Below are 23,265 nucleotides of genomic sequence, written 5' to 3'. Positions count from 1 at the left end.
GAAGAAGCTAGCTGATAGCATGCTAACAGCTCTGTGAGGCTGAGCTATCAGCTGTTCTCTGTTGTCATGGAGATGGAGGTTCAAAGGTTCAGCTTCCTGTCTCTGTGGTTTAGTCTCTCGGTGTGTCCAGAGTGTTAGTCCAGTGTGTTAGTTCAGTGTGTTAGTGTGTTAGTCCAGTGTGTTAGTTCAGTGTGTTAGTTCAGTGTGTTAGTTCAGTGTGTTAGTGTGTTGGTTCAGTGTGTTAGTGTGTTGGTTCAGTGTGTTAGTGTGTTGGTTCAGTGTGTTAGTTCAGTGTGTTAGTGTTAGTTCAGTGTGTTAGTGTGTTGGTTCAGTGTGTTAGTGTGTTGGTTCAGTGTGTTAGTTCAGTGTGTTAGTGTTAGTTCAGTGTGTTAGTTCAGTGTGTTAGTGTGTTAGTTCAGTGTGTTAGTTCAGTGTGTTAGTGTGTTAGTTCAGTGTGTTAGTTCAGTGTGTTAGTGTTAGTTCAGTGTGTTAGTGTGTTGGTTCAGTGTGTTAGTGTGTTGGTTCAGTGTGTTAGTTCAGTGTGTTAGTGTTAGTTCAGTGTGTTAGTTCAGTGTGTTAGTGTGTTAGTTCAGTGTGTTAGTTCAGTGTGTTAGTGTGTTAGTTCAGTGTGTTAGTTCAGTGTGTTAGTTCAGTGTGTTAGTGTGTTGGTTCAGTGTGTTAGTGTGTTGGTTCAGAGTGTGTTAGTGTGTTGGTTCAGAGTGTTAGTGTGTTGGTTCAGTGTGTTAGTGTTGTTAGTGTTGGTTCAGAGTGTTAGTGTGTTGGTTCAGAGTGTTAGTGTGTTGGTTCAGAGTGTTAGTGTGTTGGTTCAGTGTGTTAGTGTGTTGGTTCAGAGTGTTAGTGTGTTGGTTCAGTGTGTTAGTGTGTTGGTTCAGTGTGTTAGTGTTAGTTCAGAGTGTTAGTGTGTTAGTTCAGTGTGTTAGTTCAGTGTGTTAGTTCAGTGTGTTAGTTCAGTGTGTTAGTGTGTTAGTTCAGTGTGTTAGTTCAGTGTGTTAGTGTGTTAGTTCAGTGTGTTAGTTCAGTGTGTTAGTTCAGTGTGTTAGTGTGTTGGTTCAGTGTGTTAGTGTGTTGGTTCAGAGTGTGTTAGTGTGTTGGTTCAGAGTGTTAGTGTGTTGGTTCAGTGTGTTAGTGTTGTTAGTGTTGGTTCAGAGTGTTAGTGTGTTGGTTCAGAGTGTTAGTGTGTTGGTTCAGAGTGTTAGTGTGTTGGTTCAGTGTGTTAGTGTGTTGGTTCAGAGTGTTAGTGTGTTGGTTCAGAGTGTTAGTGTGTTGGTTCAGTGTGTTAGTGTGTTGGTTCAGAGTGTTAGTGTTATTAGTGTTGTAGTAATTCTGCTGCTGAGCAGTTATGATGTTCATCAGAGAGGAGACCATTCACATTCTGAAGCAGTTTGACACCGGGGACAAGTTCTCCTCTCTGCCGGTACCGACCGGATCCAGAGCCTCCAGAACCTCCTCGGAACCATCCGGATCCCCGGTACCGACCAGACCCAGAGCGTCGGTTCTGATTCCTCTGCTGGTGAAGAACGGAGAGCTGTTCACCTTGATGACGCTGCGATCAACTCAGGTAAAACTCAGGTGACTGAGTGATCTGCCTCTCCTGTGTTTCCTGACTCGTCTCGGACTGTGACTGACTGACGGACTGTGTTTGAGTGTTTAACAGCATTCACAGTAAATCATTCACAAACAGAAGAAACATGAACAGGAGACAGAAATGAAACAAAACCAACATCAAATAAATGACAGAAAGACGTGATGAGACATGAAGGTCCAGATAGAGGTAGACATTAGACATTGTTTGATCCAGTTTACTTTGACTGACTGTGTGTGTGTGTGTGTGTGTGTGCGTGTGCGTGTGTGCGTGTGCGTGTGCGTGCAGCTGAGGACCAGTGCTGGTGAGGTGTGTTTCCCGGGTGGGAAGAGAGACCCGAGTGACGGAGACGACGTGGACACGGCCCTGAGAGAGGCGGAGGAGGAGATCGGTCTCCCAGCTGGTGAGGTCCAGGTGGTCTGCAGACTGGTCCCCATCATCAGTAAGGTAGGATGGGATGGTTCTGACCTCTCGGGGCATCAGCTGCTTTGGGTCCGTCTCTGTCTCACAGGTCTTCATCTCGTTCAACAGAGCGGTCTGTTGGTGACTCCGGTGGTCGGCTTCATAGACGAGTCATTCTGTCCCAGTCCGAACCCGGCCGAGGTCAGTGACGTGTTCACGGTCCCTCTGGACTTCTTCACCAGCGATAAGGACCACCATGCTATCCACGGTGCCGCCGGGACCACGGGGCAGCTGCACTCGTTTCATTTCGTGGACCCTGATTCGGGAAGCCGGTACCACATATTCGGCCTCACCGCCATGTTCGCCATCCTGGTGGCTGCTCTGGCTCTCCGGAAGAAACCCCAGTTTGATGTTGCGTTTGACCCGGAGGATCCGTTACTGTTCTTCCAACAGATCCTACACAGAAGAGCCAGTAAACTGTGACCGGCTGGTGTCCTGATGTCTGTCGTGTTAGAAGTCTGATCTGTTAGAACTGCATTTACAGCATTAACTGGGAGGGTCAGAGGGACATGTGGGACTTCACCAGCACGCAGTATCTCCTTTAAAAGATTAATATAAAACTCTTTATTAACGAGAGCGTCTTAAAGTTGAAGAAAAGAAGCAAATGAAGACGTTTCTATTTTTATTAATTCATTTAATGTAGCAGCAGGATTACAGATATAAACAGAAGAGTATACAAATGTCCAGACCAAGGCAAAGTACATGTTAATAATAGTTCAGATGTATGATAACACACTGGGGTTGACCTTTATCCCCACTGCAGGGTCTTAAGGCTAGATACTAAAGCTCAAGCTACACAGAACGGATACAACAGAACCGTTGGAGGATGTGAAATAGAAAGCGAACTAGGAAAAGTGAGCAAACTGATTACACACAAGACACGGCTCACACTATTGGCAATTAACAGTTAATTTGTCATGGTAGCTCCTTTAGACTTTAGACCAGCGTTTCACAGCAACAAGAGTAATGTTGACAAGCACATCAACACAAGAAAGCTCTCCAGACAACTATCCCACCGTCTCGTCCTTTACCTCACATGGACAAATCTCATGAGGCGTGAAAACACACTTTCAACAGAAAATAACAAACAGGTTGACATTGACTGGAGAAGCTGCACGATATCCTGATGAGAGAACTCCCTCTGATATCCTGCAAAGACAACATGTCTACATATACTGTGTGTGTACGGCCATGGTTCTGCTTGTGTTTCCAAATAAAGAGTCAATGAGTGAAAAGAGTCCTGATGTTGAACAGTCCCGGAGAATCAAAAGGACACGGAGCCACAGAAAGGGGACGCCAGTAAACACAGCAGAGGAACAGGAACGTTATCAAGGCACACAAAGTTCTGTTGAAAAGCATCAAGATCCCCCTGCAGTATATTTCACATTTAATATACACACATATTCATTTACATGACTGAAGGACAAAACTGATATGGTGTAAAGATGTGTGTGCTGTCTTCACCAGCGTCAGATGAACGTTTCACCAGCGTTAAACGAACATTTCACCAGCGTTAAACGAACATTTCACCAGCGTTAGATGAACGTTTCGCCAGCGTTAAACGAACGTTTCACCAGTGTTAGATGAATGTTTCACCAGCGTTAAGTGAACATAGTGAACGTTTCACTAGCGTTAGATGAACGTTTCACCAGCGTTAAGTGAACGTAGTGAACGTTTCACCAGCGTTAAGTGAACGTTTCACCAGCGTTAAGTGAACGTAGTGAACGTTTCACCAGCGTTAGATGAACGTTTCACCAGCGTTAGATGAAGGTTTCACCAGCGTTAAGTGAAGGTTTCACCAGCGTTAGATGAACGTTTCACCAGTGTTAGATGAACGTTTCACCAGCGTTAGATGAAGGTTTCACCAGCGTTAAGTGAACGTTTCACCAGCGTTAGATGAAGGTTTCACCAGCGTTAGATGAAGGTTTCACCAGCGTTAGATGAAGGTTTCACCAGCGTTAAGTGAAGGTTTCACCAGCGTTAGATGAAGGTTTCACCAGCGTTAGATGAAGGTTTCACCAGCGTTAAGTGAAGGTTTCACCAGCGTTAGATGAAGGTTTCACCAGCGTTAGATGAAGGTTTCACCAGCGTTAAGTGAAGGTTTCACCAGCGTTAGATGAACGTTTCACCAGCGTTAAATGAACGTTTCACCAGCGTTAAGTGAACGTTTTACCAGCGTTAAGTGAATGTTTCACCAGCGTTAGATGAACGTTTCACATGTGTTTGTTCAGGTGGATGGTGGCTTTGTGAAGAGTCAGACTGAGCATCCTGGAGGGCTTATAAAGAATGAAACAAGTGGACGTGAAAAACATGAAATTACACCACAATCCAAAAGAAAACAATCTGACAGATGTTCAGTGATACAAATGACAGTTGGTGCCCCCCCGCCCTCTCTGCCTCTAAATCTAGGTTCTCTAAAAGTGTAATTGGTCCGATGTTCGATGTAGAGCGAGCTCTATGTCCACACCATGAGGTAACATTTACATTCATGAAGGTGAAGTCACAGGTTGGCGTTCTGTGTCGGTATGGCTTCGAGAGGCTGTTCCACAACATCATGTGCTCTTAAACTCCCCAAGAGGAACGGAATGCTTGGAAACATCACTACTGCGCTCCAACCTGATCTACAGTTAATGGATGAGTCAAAGTGCCATTTGAGATGCATGACATAAAAAATAAAAACACACACGCACAAGGACAACTTAGCCCACGTCTTCTGGTATCCAGGTTGGGTAAGTCCAAACTTAAGCTCCATGTCCACTTCATTACACTTCTACTTTCAGTCACACACTTCACAATAAACCTGCGCTTCATTTCAGGAACACACCAGCATGATATTCTGTGCTATGAGAAAACCTTTTAGTTTACAAAAATACTCTACATTTTGATACATGGATACAAAATTCTAGAAAAGATAAGTTACTTTAAAATGGATCACTAATAGCTGCAGGACAAAATAGTATGATTATGAAAATGTAAACAAATGCATATGTGAGCAATACTATTCTAAACATGGAGAATCCTTCTCAGAGATTGGCTGTTTGATAGATGCCAGGTTGGCTCCTGGTGGAGATATGGAAAGTACAGCAGTGTTATTATGCATCATAAAATAGAGTCATGTATGAAACGGGTGGAAATGTTAATGAGAGGTTAACTGATCCATGAAACAAAGTACCTTTACATCTCTTTTAGAAAACAACATGCTGAAAGACGAACCACGGAAGAGCTGCATAACTTAACGAAGTACAAATGAGTAAACATCATGAGGGCGTCTGCGAGGACAAGTAGGAGACAAGATGACGGCGATTCACAACAGGAGCTTTGGTATGCCGGCTCCAGTCTGACCCCACGACCTCAGCCAGCTCTCTCTCTGGACTCCACTCGGCTTCACAACCACCGATCAATGTTACCGGTACGGACTAGCATTACATCAGAAGTGCCTCCGTCACTCCTGCACCACACATTTCTTTTTCTAGGATGGCGAAGATGTGACCCCCCCCCTAACCAATCTCATTCATCGTGCCTGAACCGACCGAGGCAACGAGTACTAGCCAATCAGAGGCAGAGCAGGGCGGGTCAGGACTTCACCATCCTGGGAAAACAAATTTGGCCTCCTGCACGTACGTAGCACCATAAATAGAACCATAGATAGAACCGTAGATAGAACCATAGATAGAACCATAGATAGATCCATAGATAGAACCATAGATAGATCCATAGATAGAACCATAGATAGAACCATAGATAGATCCATAGATGGAACCATAGATAGATCCATAGATAGAACCATAGATAGATCCATAGATGGAACCATAGATAGATCCATAGATAGATCCATAGATGGAACCATAGATAGATCCATAGATAGATCCATAGATAGATCCATAAATGGAACCATAGATAGATCCATAGATAGATCCACAGATGGAACCATAGATAGATCCACAGATGGAACCATAGATGGAACCATAGATAGATCCATAGATGGAACCATAGATAGAACCATAGATAGATCCATAGATAGATCCATAGATAGAACCATAGATAGATCCATAGATGGAACCATAGATAGATCCATAGATAGATCCATAGATGGAACCATAGATAGAACCATAGATAGATCCATAGATGGAACCATAGATAGATCCATAGATGGAACCATAGATAGATCCATAGATAGAACCATAGATAGATCCATAGATAGATCCATAGATGGAACCATAGATAGAACCATAGATAGATCCATAGATAGATCCATAGATGGAACCATAGATAGATCCATAGATAGATCCATAGATGGAACCATAGATAGAACCATAGATAGATCCATAGATAGATCCATAGATGGAACCATAGATAGATCCATAGATGGAACCATAGATAGAACCATGGATAGAACCATAGATAGATCCATAGATGGAACCATAGATAGAACCATGGATAGAACCATAGATAGATCCATAGATAGATCCATAGATAGAACCATAGATAGAACCAGAATGGCTGCCTCTATGCAACAGAGACTTCATTTCCCAGCGAGCCCCTGTTCACAACACCAGGGACGGCTACTGGATGCCAACTTCACACGGCGCCGGCCTGCACACGGTACCAACACTGAGACCAAAACTTAAATATCTAACACAACACAAGGTCAAACAGTCTCAAGTGACAGGAACTAGTATACATAGAAATACGCTGAATAGAATCCTTCACAACCTAAAGGAGTCCAGATTCTCCGGACCGCTCGGACACTGAGAAGGGCTGCTTGTTGAGACACAGCTGACCGGACCACTGAGACTGAATACAAAGAGGACTTCAACAGTGAGTAGACCTCCAGAGTATCCAGACATGAGGATGGATTTACCTTTACAAAGACTACTGCTGTGTGTTTCTGTTTCTTCTTTAGTTTTTAGAACCGGACGTATAAATAGAGCTGGGTCAGTAGAGAGCTGTGGACGGATAGAAGGATTAGCTAGAGGTTATAAAGTGCTTGAGATAAAACGTTTATAAAACCACACAACACTCCGTTTTCACGAGTGGAAAGTTTCTTTCTATCCACATTAAACTGGTAAAAGGTTACCTACTTCTTCAAAACTAAACACACTACATAGTCCAACGCTTCTTCAGCTTCACCAAGGAAGCTTCTGCAAAGTCTGAACGTATGAAAACACTGCTGGGAGGAGACACAACCAAAGGCAAGTCACATTATAGTCACCGGAATCTCATCTGTGAGTGTTTAACAGTCCCTCCTCTACGTACTGATACACACCGTGGTGTTTAAACACTCCTCCTCCTGATAGTCTGCTCAGGTGCAAACTGCAGCAATATGATGGAGGAAAAACATTCTACAAATGTACTTCATTTAATAATCTTTACTCTTAGAGTAGATCTGTGTGACATTCTCCATGACTAGAGTTCAAACTGAGAGGTGACATTATTCCATCCTCGTTCTTATGCCAGGTAATCTCCCCATCTCCACATGAATAGACCAAACCTCCTCTCACAGCCTCTCAGAGGGGGGGGGGGCGTTGAGTTTACACACTCACAACATGAGATTCAGCCTCTATCTGATATTCCCTCCACGGCCGTCTGTCTGATCTCCTCTGCCTGCTCTTACAGACTCCTCTCCATCACATCACTGTTCCCCCGGCGCTCACATTCTTTATCCCTTTCCAGTTGTTTTACCAAACCTGGCAGGTTTTCATCATCATCATCATCATCATCATCATCATCTCTTAGGCTCACATTATTAAAACACTCTAAGAACAAAACACTGCATTAGTGAGAGTGATGGGTAAAAGGGTTATTACAGGCCTCTCTGATCCTGCAAGAGGGGTAATAACAAAGGCGGATTCTTCGATTCAAGGACGATGGATGTATGAAGGCTATAATTACTTATAAATATTCCATAAAAACAAGGAGTTACAAGAGCTCATAATTTGGGTTTTAGGTAAAAGGGGCATTTAATTCTTAAATATTTAAAATATTCTAAGTTTTGTGTCACCAAACACCACGTTGTGTTTGTGGATGTAAGGATGTATAACGCTGGGCTACATATCCCTCACTCCGCTCGGTGCCCATCCATCACTGCTTCTGGAGGCTCTCCAGTATGTCCTCTATCTTATCCATGTTGGAAGATGCAGATATGGATGCCTGCAGCTGGTTCTGTAAGCTGTTCTGCATCTGCGTCTGCAGATTGGTCTGCATTGGAGTCGGCAGGCTCGTTTCTATGGTGGCCTGCAAACTGGACTGCAGAGCGGTCTGCGTGTTTGTCTGCATGGCGTTCTGCAGGCTGGTCTGCAGAGCGTTCTCTAAGCTGGACTGCATCTGTGCCTGAAGGGTGTTCTGTAAGCTGCCGTGCATGGCGGCCGGCATGGTGGAGGCAGCCTGGGCCATGGGCTGGTCCAGCAGAGGCTGCATGTGACTGGAGTTCTGGGGCTGGCCCTGAGCTGGCAGGGCGGGTCCAGAGGAGTTGAGCAGCTGGGGCGAGTCTGGGAGGAAGAGGAGGAATCACTAGAATCAAACCGGCATTGACAACAACTCAACACACTGAACTCCGTTTACTGGAAAAGACCAGAATCATCTTACCGTTCTGGATGCCGAACACAAACAGGTTGGCCTGTCCTTGTGGAGCCACATTCCCCCCCACGGTGGTCTGGAAGAGCTGCTCCGGGGGCTGCTGGCCAGGGTTGGCCACCACACCCACGCCACCCTGCACCACAAAGATGGTGGTGCCGGGGGCTGGAGCCTGGTTGCTCAGCTCCTGTGAGCCGATGGTGCTCTGCAGGCTGGACAGAGACGTCTGTGGTAAGAACAGCTCCACGGGTTGACTGCTCGGGACGCTGCTGGAACTCGGGCCCACCTGCATCGGCTGCTGTTCCTGGAACAGGCTCTGCTGTTGGTTCTCGGCGGAGGTGGAGTTGCTGCCGGAGGAGCTCTGGTCTTGGAAGGACATGGGCTCTGCTGGGTCTGGCTGGGGGATTCCAACACCGATGCTCCCGATAGGGGACGGGCCTTGGGTCTGAGTGCTGAAGAGAATCGTTGGGGGAATAGCCTGGGGGTTCAGATCGGTGGTGCAGAGGAGGAGGCCTGTCTGCTGCGGTTGGGAGAGCTGGTTCTGGGGGACAGGGCTCCCCTGGGAGTGGTTGGGGATACTTTGGAACAAGGAGCCCTGCTGGCCCATGGGGAGCTGTGGCGGCTGCTGTTGGTTCTGCTGGGGGGACTGCTGCTGCTCCATGGGGGTGCTCTGCTGCTGCAGTTGGGAGAGCTGAGCTTGGGGTTGGTTCTGAAACATGGCGACGGACTGGGGCTGGCTGTTGGATGTCTCCATGGAGGAGATGAAAGCCAGCTGCTGCTGCTGCTGCTGTTGGGGCTGAGGGTTTGGGGACAGGTATAGGGTCGACCCCGTAGGCTGCTGCTCGGAGTTGAGACCGCCACTAGTCAGAACAGTCAGCGTGTTCTGGAGCAGGGCGGCCTGGACCTGCTGTGGGGAGCCCTGGGTCTCAGCCAGGGGCCTGGGCGATTGAAAGAGCTGTTGTGGAGGAGATGTGTGGGACGGAGGCGGTGTTGGGAAGCTGGTCTGAATGGTGAGCAGCTCTCCAGCCTGTTGAAGGAGGGACACCGGCTGCTGTCCTTGAGGGGACGAGTGGATCTGGGGCTGAAGCAACTCGTTCTGAAGGTGCTGCTGTAGAGTCTCCAACACCTCCTGCTCTTGCAGTTGTTGTTGTTGCTGCTGCAGGTTGCTCAACGCTTGATTTTGCTGCTGTTGTTGCTGCTGCTGTTGTAGCTGATGTTGTTGTAAGTTGGTCAGTATTTGATTTTGTTGTTGCTGATCCTGAAGTTGGATGTTGTTGAGGACTTGTTGCTGTTGTTGTTGCTGTTGAATATTGGCCATAATTTGCTGCTGCTGCAACTGCTGCTGGTCTTGTGGCTGTAATATAAGTTGTTGTTGGATCTGCATGTTGCCAAGAACCTGCTGCTGTTGTTGTTGCTGAAGGTTACCAAGGATTTGCTGTTGCTGCAGTTGTTGCTGCTGTTGAAACTGTTGCTGTATCTGTTGTTGCTGCTGCATCTGTTGTTGTTGCTGCTGCATCTGTTGTTGCTGTTGTATCTGATGTTGCTGTATGTGCTGTTGCTGATGTATCTGTTGATGCTGCATCTGCTGTTGCTGCTGTTGCTGCTGTTGCTGCTGTATCTGCTGTTGCTGTATCTGTTGTTGCTGTTGTATCTGTTGTTGCTGTTGTATCTGCTGTATCTGTTGTTGCTGTTGTATCTGTAGCTGTGCCGATAGCGAGTTGTCTGTGGTTCCCAGTCGAAGGCTGTTCATGTTCTCCTGGACGTGCTGCTGGAGGGAGTCTGCAGAGGGGCTGGGGCTGTACAGCACCGAGTTCAGCTGCTGCTGGACTACGGCCGCCTCCAACACCTGCTGGAGCGTGGTGTTCCCTCCGGCCTGGAGCTCCCTCACTGCCCTCTCCAGCTGGGCCACCCCTTCCTGGGGGAACAGGGAGACCTGTGTCTGTTGTGTCTGGGGCTGAGAGGGAGACGCTATCTGGGGCATGGCCACCACTACCACCCCTCCACTGTTACTGGAGCTCTCAGGAGGGATGCTGTCCTGAGGGTCTCGGAGGAACTGCTGAGGGACTTCTGCGGTCACAGGGGGGATGGTAGTGTCACCCGGCACCGGGAAGGAGGATGTGGGGGCAATGTCCTGCTTCTGTATGGTGCTGAGAGACTCTAGGCTAGGGAAGACAGGGGGCGCCTGGGGAAGCTCCACATCTTCAGGCTGGAGGGGCATTGGGCTCTGAAAGGACTCTCCACCCGGATGAGGACTAGAGCTGAGCTCCAGCGTCTGCTGCACCGCCACCAGAGGGTCGGGGGATGGCTGAGAACACAGAGGAAACAAAATGCTACCCAACTGCATTTGTGAAGTAGACATTGTTATTCCACTGTCTTGAGAATGATTGGTGTCTTACCTTAAAGACGTCTGTGGGCGGGGGATTGCTCGACACTTCCATCGGCGTGTCCTCTTGCCGTTTGGAAGGCGGAGCAGAGCTGTCGGGTTGCTCAGAAGATAGAGATTTGATCTGGCCATCAAACACACACGTCTTAACCAGAGAGGGTCCCTCTGTCTTTACTGTCCGGACGTTTGAGTTCTCGGCTGTGGGTGAGAGAAGAAACAGGATCGCTGTGTGTCGGTGAGAACACCAACACCTCTATGGATGTTTGGGATTTAATTTTCTGTCAGAAGTCATTGGTGATTTCTGACATTTCAGAAATATTGAAACCTTTCATTTACATGCATCTGCAGATTTATACCACCGATGCAAGTAGCACTTTCCCTCATATAGTATAATACTACTGTCACAGTATCTGAAGAATGGGATTAGCATCTAGACTGGAGCTGGTGTCGGTACCTGAGTCTGGAGTGTAGGTGAAGGGCTGGGCGTCATGTGATCTACCAGCGTTGGTCATCACAAAGATTCCCACAGAAACGGGAGAAGTGACTGACTGGTTGTGGAACGGAGGGACTGTCACTATCAAATGGTTCTGGAAAACATTAGAGATCCCAAAGATCGGTCACATTATCGGTGAAATGTGACGGAGAGAATGGTCAATGACAGCATTCAGCTCAGTTACCTGATGGAAAAGGTCCATGTCGATCTTTGCCTCAGCTTGCCAGGAATTATCATCTGCAAATAAAGATATGTAGGTTTACATGCAGAGAGCCACATCCACACCGATCACACTGAGATACAACTAAAGACACCCTGATGACACTCAGCCGGCTACAGCACCTGCAATGTTCTCCTGGAAAATCACTTTGGTTCCTTTGAGGAAGTTCTTCCCGATGATAAAAACCTCCTCTTCTCCTCTCACTGAGCAGCTGTGAAGACTCTTCTTCAGGATCTCTGGCACCCCCGCTGGCTGGGCTGGAGAATGACAGAAGAGTCAGAGAGTCACAACTCACATGACATCTGGCCTGGTGTTTGTCAAAGGGCATGAGGAAGAGTGAAAGAAACAGAAAGATCCATCCTCCTAAATGCTCTGCTTGATGAAACCCCAGAACCATCAGTGGAAACACAACCTCCCCCAGCGTTCAGCCTCATGAAGCCTCATGAAGCCTGCTGGTGGCTGCTAGCAGCTTTAGCTGGTATTGTGCCTGAACTACTCACTGCAGAGGATGGGTGATGAGGTCACTTGTAGAGTGAGGACTGATCCATCAGGTTGGGGGATGTTGACTCTGAAGGCCAACCTGGCCCGCGTGCTCTTCTTCTTGGACCCGGCCACACCGATACGAGCCTCCACATCTGCATTACGCAGCTTCAAGATCCCTACACGGTCCACCCTGTAGAAACACCACCGGATGGAGGAAACACCACGAGCACAGTGAGAACTTCTCCAACATGGACACTGTGGAAGGATTAACATACGAAGTTATTGACCAGCCCTTACGCCAGTGTCATGTCGTTGCTGGGCTCCAGAGGGATCTCGATGACAGTGGTGCCCTCTATGTCCACCTCCTTGCAGGCGGTGGTGTTGCGTCCCGTCACTCTGCACGCCTGGTAAAAACCGTGAGGCTTCACTCTGCCGGCATCGTTCGCTACAAACACCTGCAGCACAACGGGTTCATTCACGCCTTCCAGCTGGGGACAAAGACAAGAGACGTTGTGTCATTAACTTGAACCCTCCGTAAGAATATAAACCAGAACACCAGTAAAGAATAACGTGGACTTAAACCCAGAGGTCATGGAGTAACACTGAGTGATGCTTCCTTACTAAAGCTTACTGAAACACGCGTATTGAAACGTGTGATGTAATGTGTGGATGCTCGCCAGCTCTGCCAGAAAGAGTCAGACCTTTGACATATGAGGAATGTCCAATTACACCACAGAAGAAGAACAGAAAGAGAAGCTTTACTGCTGTCATACATGTGCTGATGAATTTCAGGGTTGTTTCATTGAGTGCCTCGTTCTCTACACGCGTTAACAGCTGGGAGCTGCTCAACAGACACACTTTAATCCGGCAGCCACTAAGCAGCCCCGGAGGAGCCGTCGAGGGTTAAGTGCCTTATTGATGAATGAAGTGCCGGCGCTATTCCTTCACTTCCCTGCCATGATTCATCAGGAACAGGTCAAGTTACTAGGATGATCTAGTTTGGGTCATGTTGGGTCTGTTGTTAATTCACTATGTACCACGTGGAATACAGCAGGCTAGCCACTGTAAAATACAACTTCTGAAGTAGCTCAAAATGAAACTGTGCTGGTTAGTGAGTGAATGCCTCTGATGGGTCTGAACTGGGATGATGCACCCTACTTCCCACTCCGTGTCCTGTGTATGTTGGGCCTTATTCAGTCACTAATATTGTCCCAGTGTCTAGAAGCAGCCGGTGGCCTTCTTGGTCAAACCTTGACGGTGGGGAATCCCTGCTGCGTGCGGTCTTTGACAGAACCTCTGCTGCCCTCGGTCAGATAGCGAGCTCTGTGTTGGGTCTCCGGCTGCACCAGGATCTTCAGCTCTTTCCCATCACTCCTCTGGGGGAACTGAGTAGACAGTGACCCCCCCTTCACTGCAGTTCCTGACTCCAGAGAGCTGCAGAGCAACACAGAAGAACGTTAATATGATAAAACATGTAGTATATTCCTGCAGACGGACGGACTCTGAGAGGTCCTCAGAGAACAAGGGTCAGCCCACCTGGCTATGGAACTGGTCTTGTCTGTGCCCAGCTGGGAAAGGACAAAGTGAGGGGCCTTGGCGCTGTCAGCATCAAACACATCCATGCTGTCCTCCGGGGGAGCGGGCTTGGGCCCTGGCCGTTGGCGAGGCGTGCGCTTCCTGGACTTGCGCGGCACCTCCGTGTTGTCGTTGTAGGAGACGGAGCTGACCAAGCTGAAGTTAGACACGGAGTCGTCGGCCCACATGCTGCTGCTGTGCTCCGAGTCTGGACCCGTCGGAGCCGATGCGGCAGGCTCCTCTTGGCAAGACATCTGGCTGTCGTCGAACAGGTCCTCGGGCGGCGGGGAGATGCTCAACACGGGCCTCCGTTTGGATGGGGTGTTCTGAGGCTGCTGGACTCCCAGCCCCGACATCGCTCCTGACCCTACGTCTGCCGTTGCGCTGTTTGCTCCACTGTTTCCTCTACTGGGGGCAGACACGGCACCCTCCATACCTTGAATCTCTGAAGCTCCAGCTCCATCCCCTCCGGTGGAGTGGAGATGCTGGGGAACCTTGAGATGGTCTGAGGATGAGGTAGAGGAGCCAGCTGATGGGACTCCCATGGCCAACGAGGAAGAGGCAGAGGGGCTGGAGGTGGAAGAGGTGGCATCTGTAGTAGTATATACAGATAAAGAAGTTAGTGGAGATGTCCGGCTCAGTGCAGGCTAGCAGTCCCATTCAAGCAGCTGAATTTGTGCATGATTTGTATTGATTTCCCCTCTTCCCAACTCTAATTTCAACAGACTGTTGTGGGTTAGAAGCTCTCACTGTGCATGCGAGAGCCGTCAAGCATTGATCAAATCTTGTGAAGTTAAAGTTGAGAAGGGTACTAAAGGTCCCACAATGTTCTGATTCCTACAAAACCTCTCAATTAAAATCAATGTGACAAAACGTACATGCTTTGTTTACAAAAACAAAAGCAAGCTACACATTGGTACATACACATTGCCAGAAAGAAACATCAGAAAATCTGGGCAAACTTTCTTGTACAGCCAAATTTGCAAGCTGGTAATGTGGCGCCAAATTAAATGTTGCCAGGGTTGCCAGGGTTACAGTACAGATTGTGCAATGTGCATTCAGTAGTAAACAGTAGTTTGCGCATGCCAATTGGAAGATTTGGTTGGGACTGAGCGTAGCCATGGAGACAGAATAAACAAGCCTCTGACCTATGGAGCAGTGAACTGCAGACCATTTTATATGCAGACACTCCCTGCCTCAGAGGGAACTTCCTGCAATAAAAACGAGACAGCCAATGAGCAACAAGAGAGCTGATCATCAAGATTCAACTTCTGTCAATCAGTCAATCGGATGAATTCATATAGTGAAGAAGGAGTCACTTTTGAAGTCGATCATTTATAGACATTTTGAAGCACGTGTATTTGGTTAATGATGACCTGACGGACATTACAGTAGTCATGCTTTGATCGGCGCCGCTTAGGGCCAGCTGGCTCAGACAGGATGCTTAAACAGGTAGCGTTAACAAAGTGCTCTGTTGACCAGTTAGTTTGCTCTCTACATGAAACTCTACACTACAATCCTTCAGAGGTTTAGCTGAAGTCGGCTGCCCTGAACCATGATCTAAGATCAGACCATCTTCCTTTCATTTGCTAAATGTTGTTTAAAACGATGGCTGGGGGCAACTTCACTGTTTCATAAAGAGACAGAACCTTCACAACCACTGATGGAGGAGATAGAACAGGTTGAGACCTCAACACATCATCCCATGACCTACTGTGTCTGTTTATCTTCAGAGAGATGTGATCATACAGACTGAGGAACACAATGTAATGTCAGAACATGAGGGATGTCTGAGATGACTGCTTAAGCCAAAGGACAGTATCTGGATCAGCATCTCTAACGCCGGACCACCTGAATAGATTCTGAACTGCCTACAAAGCAGAGTGAAAGTAAAGCATTAAGCACAAGCATCAGAGAGGGAACAGAGTGCTGCTGAAGAAACAAGGAGTGAAATGAGAAAGAAGAAGCTCTGTTAGCATGCTGTTAATGCAAACGGGCCGTTTCTACGAGCTGTTATTCAGAGCAAAGCTTTCCAGGAGAAGAGAACTGAGATCACAGTCAGGGCCACTAGCACGCTCTATGTTAGTTAGATCACAGTCAGGGCCACTAGCACGCTCTATGTTAGTTAGATCACAGTCAGGGCCACTAGCACGCTCTATGTTAGTTAGATCACAGTCAGGGCCACTAGCACGCTCTATGTTAGTTAGATCACAGTCAGGGCCACTAGCACGCTCTATGTTAGTTAGATCACAGTCAGGGCCACTAGCACGCTGTATGTTAGTTAGATCACAGTCAGGGCCACTAGCACGCTGTATGTTAGTTAGATCACAGTCAGGGCCACTAGCACGCTCTATGTTCGTTAGATCACAGTCAGTGCCACTAGCACGCTGTATGTTAGTTAGATCACAGTCAGGGCCACTAGCACGCTCTATGTTCGTTAGATCACAGTCAGGGCCACTAGCACGCTGTATGTTAGTTAGATCACAGTCAGGGCCACTAGCACGCTCTATGTTAGTTAGATCACAGTCAGGGCCACTAGCACGCTGTATGTTAGTTAGATCACAGTCAGGGCCACTAGCACGCTCTATGTTAGTTAGATCACAGTCAGGGCCACTAGCACGCTGTATGTTAGTTAGATCACAGTCAGGGCCACTAGCACGCTCTATGTTAGTTAGATCACAGTCAGGGCCACTAGCACGCTGTATGTTAGTTAGATCACAGTCAGGGCCACTAGCACGCTCTATGTTAGTTAGATCACAGTCAGGGCCACTAGCACGCTGTATGTTAGTTAGATCACAGTCAGTGCCACTAGCACGCTGTATGTTAGTTAGATCACAGTCAGGGCCACTAGCACGCTCTATGTTAGTTAGATCACAGTCAGGGCCACTAGCACGCTGTATGTTAGTTAGATCACAGTCAGTGCCACTAGCACGCTGTATGTTAGTTAGATCACAGTCAGGGCCACTAGCACGCTCTATGTTCGTTAGATCACAGTCAGGGCCACTAGCACGCTGTATGTTAGTTAGATCACAGTCAGGGCCACTAGCACGCTCTATCTTAGTTAGATCACAGTCAGGGCCACTAGCACGCTCTATGTTAGTTAGATCACAGTCAGGGCCACTAGCACGCTGTATGTTAGTTAGATCACAGTCAGGGCCACTAGCACGCTCTATGTTAGTTAGATCACAGTCAGGGCCACTAGCACGCTGTATGTTAGTTAGATCACAGTCAGGGCCACTAGCACGCTCTATGTTAGTTAGATCACAGTCAGGGCCACTAGCACACTGTATGTTAGTTAGATCACAGTCAGGGCCACTAGCACGCTCTATGTTCGTTAGATCACAGTCAGTGCCACTAGCACGCTGTATGTTAGTTAGATCACAGTCAGGGCCACTAGCACGCTGTATGTTAATTAGATCACAGTCAGGGCTACTAGCACGCTGTATGTTAGTTAGATCACAGTCAGGGCCACTAGCACGCTCTATGTTAGTTAGATCACAGTCAGGGCCACTAGCACGCTCTATGTTAGTTAGATCACAGTCAGGGCCACTAGCACGCTGTATGTTAGTTAGATCACAGTCAGGGCCACTAGCACGCTCTATGTTCGTTAGATCACAGTCAGTGCCACTAGCACGCTGTATGTTAGTTAGATCACAGTCAGGGCCACTAGCACGCTCTATGTTCGTTAGATCACAGTCAGTGCCACTAGCACGCTGTATGTTAGTTAGATCACAGTCAGGGCCACTAGCACGCTCTATGTTCGTTAGATCACAGTCAGGGCCACTAGCACGCTCTATGTTAGTTAGATCACAGTCAGTGCCACTAGCACGCTCTATGTTAGTTAGATCACAGTCAGGGCCACTAGCACGCTCTATGTTAGTTAGATCACAGTCAGGGCCACTAGCACGCTCTATGTTAGTTAGATCACAGTCAGTGCCACTAGCACGCTCTATGTTAGTTAGATCACTGAGTCTAGAAGTTGGACTAAAACTATATCCTCAGTTTTATGAAGTGAACTGGTTAGGTGAAGAGCTGCAGGCACTTAATGCAGTTTGGGTGAATATCAAAGCCCCCCCGACACACAGAGTCCAGGTCAGCCCCCATGCTGCTGCTGCTGCTGCTGGGGTTTAATAAAGGATCTGACGGGGTCACCTAACGCTGACATGTCCAACAAGCCAACAGACAGGACTAACAACAGAGCTTCTCTAACTGGTGGTTCCTGTATTACAGCTTGATAAATATATTCATAGAGTGAAATCACCTTCCACCCCCTAACCGGTACCACCCGGGCCTCGTGGAACCAGGGAAACCCCTGATGTACCCAAGTGGATCTAATATGACCGGGTATTAAAACTATAAATCCTAAACTAGCTCATATCATCTCACATATTGTCTCAGAAAGTGGTGAAAGGGTGAAGTTGCCCCCAGACACTGCTACCAGGCCATAAGTCACCCCTACTGTCTCGGGGGAACTGATCCCAGATCATGGTGTTCATGGACTCAGCAGGTAGCTCACCTGAGGCCAAGGCTGCCGAGGGGGGAGGTCCCGCCTCTCCCCCGCTCTTCTGGCTCATGGCGGCCGGGTCTGTCTGGGTGGACGACGGCTGGAGCTGGAGCTCTTTGGGGAGGAGGTCATATACCGACTCTGTCATGAAAGAGGAGCGAGAGAAGACACACATCACATTATTGTTTATTACACGACCAAGGAACTAGAAATGCTTGTCCCACTGAGATGGGCATCCTTTATGGTACAATAATTCAGCATTTTTAAAAGAGAGGACAGAGAAATATCTGCTTGTGCTGTCAGTTAACTTGAGATGGTGAGATGGTGTGCTCACATTAGGGATGTCACCATACCAGAAATGTAGTAGTCTATACCATACCACCATTCTCCATACCCGATTCCATACCACGGAAAAAAACTAAAACAACACAATAAATCCAAATACTTCAACATACACTCCTTTATTACCGTTTAAATACTGGTTATTGTATATACTCAATGGAACCTCCGTTAACAGTAGCTGTTAGCTCCGTTATTATTTAACAGCTAACGTTCCTCTCCTCCTGGCCATTTCAACAAAAACTTCTTGTTTACCATTTAGCATTATCAGGGACATTTTGAATTGTCTCTGGGACGACGCTAGTCTGGAGCCCTGACCCGCGGTACCCACGGTACTGTGGAAAACTAGTACCGTCACATTTTCAGAATTGAAGCATGGACTTGGTGGTGAAGTATCGGTTCTCATGACACCACTAGTTCACACAAGTTAAAGTCCTTACGTTATTATGTACTCGTCATTGGCCAATAACTGAACCCAGTACAGAACTGCCTTAAGAGACGGTACCACTAATGACAGCTAGACACTGGCTCCAAAAACGTTCAGCCTGCCTTCAACTAAACTCAGAAAGACCCAACTTCTCTTTTGAATTACAGTCAAAACATTTCCTTCACAAACTGTAATGGTGTCAAATTCAATAATTCATTTCCCTTGTTCTAAAGTCATCCTGTTGAGAAAAACAAAACTAGCTGCATCTCGTTGTTTCCTTTTTAAAAGTTAAGCAACCCTGGAACGGGTCAGGAAGCAGTCCTGGGTCTCATGATCACACTTTTTACCACACATATACAGAAAAGGTCTGCTGTCAACACTAACACAACACAGGCTATCTTCTGATTAACTGAATTAACCTCCCCTGGGTTGAGTGTAATAAGACCCAGGGAGACATTCCTAGATGATTCCTAGAAGACTAAAACCAACCGCTGCAGCTACACTGGAACAAGATAAACACATGATTAGGTGGTTTGGTTGCTAAGCAACAGGGACCCATCAACACCCTGACATGGATATTTCAGCTGTGCATCGCGGCCCCCAGCATGCGTAGTAGTCATCTGATACTCAGCTATGACTTAGCACTGGCAGAACGGTGAAACTGACAAGACACATGATCTGGCACTTCTGTGACGTCAACGATGCTGTTGAGGGAGTGACAACACCAAATCACCACCGTGCACACAGAGAGCTACACAGACGGGCACAACCTAAAGCTTTGAGATGGAGGCCAGCTCCATGCTCCACTGCTGATCCAGAACTAATCTGTCTTTAAGGGATAGTTTCCTCACAAATACAATAAAGCTTGTTTATCCAGCGCTCGGAGACGTATCTGTGCACGTCCATGTGCACAGCTCTACTAGCTTGTCCGAGTATGCCCGAAAAAGTGGGCTGTACCACACGAGCCAGCTGGGGGGGGGGGGGGCCGGACTGAGTTAGACCTACACTTAGAACAATTAAATGAGCTCATCTCAGAGTTATGCACTGCTCATATTACACATGCCTTAAAGGTTTCGCCAAATAGCAAGGTCACCAGTCCATTTTTATTCTTTGCAGCTGGCTTGGGGCTGAGATGGGGGATGACAGATGAATAGACAATACACGAGCGCTATGTTTTTGTTGCAAATGAAAAAATCTGCAGACGGAGAATGTGCCTCAGTGCCCAATAATGGCTCCTTTAATTACACTCTTGAACTCGCAGCGATATGCTGGAGCCGGAGTGCAGGCAAAAGAGCCACTCGCTGCACACAAAGAATGCCATTTTTGGATATTTTCACCCATCTGTGTTTACCTTGAAACTGAATTCTACTGGCAGTGAATGTCTGGATCCTCTGTTTGGTTCTCCACGGGCTGCTTATGTAGATCACATGAATAAACCAGATCAGTGGTTCCAGTTTAAGATGTAACCCAATTACTAATCCATGAACATCTAGTTTACATTGCTGTAAAGGATGCAGTAATGCAAGCCATACTGACCTTTCTAAAGACACAAGCTTTGTGGTAGTCAACCTAGCCTGGACTTAACCAGCGTACTAGCTCACACAGGTGACGTGAATAAACAGACTTAACCAGCGTACTAGCTCACACAGGGGCAGTGAATAAACAGACTTAACCAGCGTACTAGCTCACACAGGTGACGTGAATAAACAGACTTAACCAGCGTACTAGCTCACACAGGGGCAGTGAATAAACAGACTTAACCAGCGTACTAGCTCACACAGGTGAATAAACAGATTTAACCAGCGTACTAGCTCACACAGGTGAATAAACAGACTTAACCAGCGTACTAGCTCACACAGGTGACGTGAATAAACAGACTTAACCAGCGTACTAGCTCACACAGGTGAATAAACAGACTTAACCAGCGTACTGGCTCACACAGGTGAATAAACAGACTTAACCAGCGTACTAGCTCACACAGGTGACGTGAATAAACAGACTTAACCAGCGTACTAGCTCACACAGGTGAATAAACAGACTTAACCAGCGTACTGGCTCACACAGGTGAATAAACAGACTTAACCAGCGTACTAGCTCACACAGGTGACGTGAATAAACAGACTTAACCAGCGTACTAGCTCACACAGGTGACGTGAATAAACAGACTTAACCAGCGTACTAGCTCACACAGGTGACGTGAATAAACAGACTTAACCAGCGTACTAGCTCACACAGGTGAATAAACAGACTTAACCAGCATACTAGCTCACACAGGTGAATAAACAGACTTAACCAGCGTACTAGCTCACACAGGTGAATAAACAGACTTAACCAGCATACTAGCTCACACAGGTGAATAAACAGACTTAACCAGCATACTAGCTCACACAGGTGACGTGAATAAACAGACTTAACCAGCATACTAGCTCACACAGGTGAATAAACAGACTTAACCAGCGTACTAGCTCACACAGGTGAATAAACAGACTTAACCAGCATACTAGCTCACACAGGTGAATAAACAGACTTAACCAGCGTACTAGCTCACACAGGTGACGTGAATAAACAGACTTAACCAGCATACTAGCTCACATAGGTGACGTGAATAAACAGACTTAACCAGCGTACTAGCTCACACAGGGGCAGTGAATAAACAGACTTAACCAGCGTACTAGCTCACACAGGTGAATAAACAGACTTAACCAGCGTACTAGCTCACACAGGGGCAGTGAATAAACAGACTTAACCAGCGTACTAGCTCACACAGGTGAATAAACAGACTTAACCAGCGTACTAGCTCACACAGGAGCAGTGAATAAACAGAGTTAATCAAAGTTAGGAGGCAGCATGCTTTTAAAGGATTATTTCCAGGGGGCACTTTCATTTCTTCTCATATGTCTCCGGTGACTGACAGTAAACGGAGCCTAATGGATGCATGGAGACATTCAGTTCAGGCACCATGAAATAACAATAGAGCAGAACATAATATACTCACATTTCATGTTTAGTCTTTGCAGGGTTCTTCTCATAATGTACAAAAATGAATGACAAACAACAAATGGCTTGTTCTTATTGTGCACTATGTTGTTATTCACTCTGTTGTTATTCTATGGTCGGACCAGATCTATATGGAGATGATCCATGTCCATATTAGTCTCACACACTGATGCTACAGCTCAGGTTTCTCACACTGATAAGCTGATGAATGATTGTTCTTCCCCAGTGAGACTAAGACTAAACTGTCTTTTTTCTATCCATCTAAATGAACCCACTTGAAAAGGGGAGCAGGATAAGACAATACACCAGCTGTTTCATCAAATATTTCTGCAATAAAACTAAAAATCACATTACGTTTCCACTTGAAGTTGGAGAATAATATGGATGTTAGATAACCCGTTGGCAAGTGTCAAAGCAGCACACATTCTTTCTCTTTTATGGAATATGTTACAGTGTTGGAAGATATTGGGAGTTGTGTTGTGTTAATAAATGATTATGTAGAAAATAAAATAAACCAGACTTTCTTCTAAGGATGGATAGCAATAATAATGCTACAGCAAAGAAAAGTATGATCATGCTTTAAGAATGTGTTGTAATGAAAATCTGGCAGCCTGAATCCCAACTGAACTGAATGTGTTTTATCAGTGTTTATATATTTTAATGTAGATTTGAAGCACTATTCCATAAAGAAAGATATGATATGGGTGGCGTTTGTGTAACTAATGAAGTGGTCTGAAAATGATTTTTGAAATATATATTGTTTGACAACCTCGTTGTTGTAAAGTCTGTCATGTCTGCCTCCATCCCTAATGAGCTCTGAGAGCAGCCACCGGCTCACCTGGGTCCAGTTCCTCTGAACAGCACAGGTGAGTCCAATCAGGTGAGTCCAATCAAGTGAGTCCAATCAGGTGAGTCCAATCTGAACACTCAATCAGGACTCCTATAGGTAGGAGGGGAGGACGACACCAGTTCTCTGTTACCCTGCTACCAGCCAGACCTGATCCTCTGCTAAAAAACTTTATGACTGCCCGTGTTTAACTGATATATTGTGAATCTGGATGTCAGTTGATTGTGATTGTATTGAGTAAATGTGTAATGCAGTTAATGTCATGCATCTTCCTTTGTTTGTTTAATGCAGATGAAGCACTTGATGAGGTTAAAGGGGAATACTCATCTAAATATAGTCTTCTATGGTGGAGTTACCTG

At 46.8% G+C, this 23,265-nt stretch overlaps 2 protein-coding genes across 8 annotated transcripts in view; one reads left to right on the top strand and one right to left on the bottom strand.

Moving 5' to 3' along the window:
- Positions 1-378: 378 nt before the first annotated feature.
- nudt7 (nudix (nucleoside diphosphate linked moiety X)-type motif 7) lies at positions 379-3,295 on the top strand. 6 transcript variants are annotated; one of them, XM_037766503.1, is made up of 5 exons: positions 380-409; positions 721-729; positions 1,317-1,579; positions 1,892-2,050; positions 2,135-3,295. In XM_037766503.1, exons 3-5 carry the CDS (start codon positions 1,361-1,363, stop codon positions 2,486-2,488), a joined length of 732 nt encoding a protein of 243 aa, XP_037622431.1. In that variant the 5' UTR covers positions 380-409; positions 721-729; positions 1,317-1,360; the 3' UTR covers positions 2,489-3,295. The 6 variants fall into 6 exon arrangements, with proteins under 6 accessions (XP_037622436.1, XP_037622431.1, XP_037622432.1 ...); XM_037766508.1 differs by lacking the exon at positions 721-729 and having other exon boundaries at positions 379-409; XM_037766504.1 differs by lacking the exons at positions 380-409; positions 721-729 and adding an exon at positions 731-778.
- The window catches only part of nfat5a (nuclear factor of activated T cells 5a), a 37,658-nt gene continuing 17,071 nt past the window's right edge, over positions 2,679-23,265 (bottom strand). Inside the window, exons 1-12 of one of the 2 annotated variants that reach the window (XM_037766502.1) lie at positions 18,309-18,439; positions 14,941-15,003; positions 13,754-14,384; positions 13,468-13,651; positions 12,515-12,705; positions 12,235-12,407; positions 11,857-11,991; positions 11,699-11,751; positions 11,476-11,608; positions 11,035-11,219; positions 8,651-10,943; positions 2,679-8,553 (exon numbers count right to left, since the gene is read on the bottom strand). In XM_037766502.1, coding sequence (XP_037622430.1) covers positions 8,147-8,553; positions 8,651-10,943; positions 11,035-11,219; positions 11,476-11,608; positions 11,699-11,751; positions 11,857-11,991; positions 12,235-12,407; positions 12,515-12,705; positions 13,468-13,651; positions 13,754-14,337 — 4,338 coding nt within the window. In that variant the 5' untranslated portion in view covers positions 14,338-14,384; positions 14,941-15,003; positions 18,309-18,439 and the 3' untranslated portion in view covers positions 2,679-8,146. Of the gene's footprint in view, positions 8,554-8,650; positions 10,944-11,034; positions 11,220-11,475; positions 11,609-11,698; positions 11,752-11,856; positions 11,992-12,234; positions 12,408-12,514; positions 12,706-13,467; positions 13,652-13,753; positions 14,385-14,940; positions 15,004-18,308; positions 18,440-23,265 lie in introns of those variants that run through there. The other variant, XM_037766501.1, reaches the window with a different exon arrangement.

The sequence above is a fragment of the Sebastes umbrosus genome, chromosome 4, assembly GCF_015220745.1.
Source record: "Sebastes umbrosus isolate fSebUmb1 chromosome 4, fSebUmb1.pri, whole genome shotgun sequence".
In the NCBI taxonomy this organism is placed as follows: domain Eukaryota; kingdom Metazoa; phylum Chordata; class Actinopteri; order Perciformes; family Sebastidae; genus Sebastes; species Sebastes umbrosus.
This window is presented reverse-complemented; position numbering and strand designations above follow the sequence as displayed.